At 38.9% G+C, this 3,655-nt stretch overlaps 1 protein-coding gene across 1 annotated transcript in view; it reads left to right on the forward strand.

Annotated features, from left to right (window-relative positions):
* CZIB (CXXC motif containing zinc binding protein) overlaps nt 1-3,655 on the forward strand; it is a 6,447-nt gene that overhangs the window by 2,106 nt on the left and 686 nt on the right. Inside the window, exons 5-6 of the mRNA XM_029084747.1 lie at nt 3-38; nt 3,346-3,411. Of these exons, the coding sequence (XP_028940580.1) occupies nt 3-38; nt 3,346-3,411 (102 nt within the window). The remainder of the gene's footprint in view (nt 1-2; nt 39-3,345; nt 3,412-3,655) is intronic.

Raw genomic sequence — 3,655 nt, forward strand, 5'->3', positions numbered from 1 at the left:
AATGCCGAGGTCTGGAACCAGTTGACTTTCAACCACAGGTGAGTTCTTATTCCTTATTTGTTTCCTGGTTTTTAAGAGCACTTCTTATAGCCTCTAGAGTAACAAAATAGACACTATTTGAAATGGTACTGCTCTTCCTGGAATGCCCTCGATCTCACCAGTTTTCCATCTTCTCCACAGTTCCTTCTTTTACTTCATTTGACTCAAAAAAAACCAAAACAAAAAAAACCCCAAACCAAGAACTGCCAACTCCCAAGCAGCTAACATTAACAACTCTAGTATTCTTTGTGCCAGTAAACACCTAAAATTAAACACACCTTGGAGCTGTATTCAGATGGCCTTACAGGTGACTCAGCACTGCTCATTTGAATTCATCTGAAAGGTCTTCATTGCTCAGGTTATTGCAAGAGAGTCTTTCCCAAAGGGGAATTGTGAGAGCGCATAATTAGAGAGAGGCACATTCAGCAGAGCACTGCTTTGCTTCTTGGTATGTTACAGAAAGCAGATGAAGTTCAGGTGATGAACAGTCTTCAGTACATGGCCTCTAAAAAAAAAAATCCAATTGTCTTTGAGATTTGACATCCCCAAAGCCATCAGAAATGAATGTTGGCATTTTCCCATTTGCAACTTGATCAGGCAAAGACTGAAGATCAACAGCAGTTAAAGACTGTTGCAAAGCACACCTCAGGGCTCAGAGTTAAAGGGTTTCTTCATGGCCAAGCCAGTCTGCAGTGATTCATTTGCTTGTGCATGGTCATGCTGTATGCAGGCTAACTCCCTGCTATATTTAACCTATTATTCCAGTCGGATTAGGTGTAAACAGACTGACAAATACAAACCTGTCTTATCCTTCCCTCAGACTGTGACACTATGCTACAAAACAGACCAAAAAAGCTGATCCTGCAAAGAATTTGGTATAAATAAAACCACCGCTGCAGTGTGCTGCAGGAGGTCCTTGTTTGTTTGTTTGTTTATTTAAATGAAGCCTATCTTTTTGAGGAACAGAATGGTTATTAGTTTATTCCTGTTTGAAAGCTTTGCAGCCAGACCTAGGAACTTGCACTTCAAGAGAAACCTATGAGAAGACTACAAAATGTAGGAGATATTTATAGCTTTGCATCCTAGCTGTCAATTTTATTTTTATCTGCAGAACAAAGACTTCATAGCTGTAAGAAAGCTTTTAATTTAATATTCTCAAAAGTTTGGTCTGTGTACTCTATTGGAGAGTACACTTGAATCCCTGAGCAGATATTTCAGTGAATTTTCTGATGCCTAAATGAGTAAATATATAGACTTCTGCAGTTCCAAACAATTCTATGAACTGCTTTATATTTGACATGATCCAAGCTAGCCTGGCTTCCCCACAACCTTAGATCTGGCTTTTGATTAGCACCAAACAGAACTGGCCATAGCATTACTGTATTTTCTTTGTATTTTGATAGACATAATACAACCGTACCTGAAGTCAATTTAGAGTGGCTTAATACTTGCCTGTCTTATTTAAATTATAGTAGTTTTCTGAAAAAGGAAAAAGTATCCTTTGATTCTTTGATATAAACCCTCTTTTCCTACCTGGTAGCAGCAACAAATTCAAACTAGGTACTTGTGTGTTCTAATAATGGGCAAGGACAATCTGTTTCCCACAGTTACTTATCTTTCTTGTTTAATGTGCTTATGTAGATACATCTGCTGCAAATATGATAATTTTTTTGGTTTTACTTGAGGATAGTTCATCTCCTTTCCTGTCCTTGTCCCTCCAGTGAATGCTTCAACTAAAAAATGGAAGTTGCTTTATAAAATCTCTCTTAAACCATCTTAAATTTCCTTGCTTGGTGCCGTAACCCATAGTTTCGTTGATAAAAGTGTGACAGTTCACTGTGTTGTAAAGTCGATAGGCATTTTTGCTGCTTTGGTGTGTGCTTTTGGTTTGGCTGATGGTCAGTCAGCAGAGGGCAGACACGTCACTGCATGTCCCAGCTGCCTTCTGCAGAGATTAAACCAGTCTCTGCTCTGACGCTAAGGCTGTAAGAACGCAAGTCCCGCTGAGTGTCTGCTAGAGAAGATTGTAATTCCAGTCACATGGCTTCTTGTTCTTTGGAGGGCTGGTGAGTATCTCCAGGTGGCAAAAGCAGGGCTTCTTTTATTCTTCTAGTGTGTGTTCTGTACTGCAGCTCTGCATTTCTGTCCCGTGATGCTGATCTTCCTCTCACCTATAGCAGTTCCCTTGAGATGGGCTTCTGACAATTATATAAACGTCATATTCACACTGTGCCTTGCAGATAAGATAGCTCTCCTGTTGTTACATCTGCTACCCTCTGTGGTTTATTTCACTCCCAAGTGCTTAACCTTCCATTCAAATCCCAAAATATTTTAAAATCATGTGGCTTACTTCAAACATTCCTACAGAGTTAAGTGGATGACTGACACTAGTGGGGATTTCTTCATAAAAATGCAGAAAATTGCAGAAAACCAGGAAGAAGCTACCTTTGCCCTTTAGCCACTTCTTAATAAAATTCTGTCGTTAGAAATGTCAGTGTAAGAAACCTTCCTTTATGCTACAGAGGTGGCTGAGATTTTTAAATTTACTTTTAAAACTAATAAAAAATAATTTACAGCGTGCTAACTGTGAACCCTAAAATGAGAGAGCTGTTCCTGTAGAGCACCTTGTTCTGGTGCTGTCCTTTCCTTCAACTCCTTAAATGAAAAACAGCAACAGTACCAGCAGTGCAGAACTCCTCCCTCTGAAATGATTGTTTGGGTGTGCTAATCTCTTCATTCAGCCAGCTGATCCTCCTTTCACGCAGAGCTTGCAAGTCACTCACTCCTGCATCTAAATCCAATTCAGGCTGCTCTTTCTCTAGGGTGTCTTGGATTCTGACGATATTTGAGTCAAAACTATTAACTCTCTTCCACATTTTGTTTCTATTGTTTTCCTGCAGTGTAAGTTTATTCCGAAGCTGTTTTATACATAATGCCTGTATGGTTTCTGAACACAAATTAAAGTTATTAGTAGTTGGATGCTGCTACATAAACTTAGAAACTCAAGTTTAACACTACCTACAACACTTGGAGGTACCTTTTTGGCAGGAAAAATAGAGCAGCAGTGTTCCCTCATTTTACTCTGTGGTTGCTTATATTGAATTTTTCCAGTTCACAAACAGGATCACAACTTCATACTGACGCTGAACACCAGGAAAGAGCTTGACTATTCTTTCTACCTAATTTAAAAGAAATATAATTAAAGTTTGTGCTGAGTTAACTTTCTTTAAACAAGTTTCAGTGATCATATTTATTATTTTCTTGGTACAACTTACTCTTAAAAACTTACTGCCAATGTGTTTGCAGGCAGGGTTTGCTGCTGAAGGTGCAGAATCTGGCACACCTTTCAATGACATAAACTTATTAGAAAAGGTATGTTGTCTTTAGTTTCATTAGTAAATCTAATTATCTAGCTTGCTTTCCGAGTGAGTAGTCCAAAATACACACCCTGCACATGCAAGAGCCTAGTTTTGCTCTTTCATGTAGGCACAGGAAGGTCATAGCTGGAAAGAGAAACTAAATCAACCAGCATGACCAGCCAGCATTACTAACAGCGTCGTTTTAGACGTACACATTTGTCATCTTAGCAGCTGACAAAGGTAGAAATTAAACTTTT

This window comes from Antrostomus carolinensis, unplaced genomic scaffold (genome assembly GCF_000700745.2).
Source record: "Antrostomus carolinensis isolate BGI_N321 unplaced genomic scaffold, ASM70074v2 scaffold47534, whole genome shotgun sequence".
Classification (NCBI taxonomy): domain Eukaryota; kingdom Metazoa; phylum Chordata; class Aves; order Caprimulgiformes; family Caprimulgidae; genus Antrostomus; species Antrostomus carolinensis.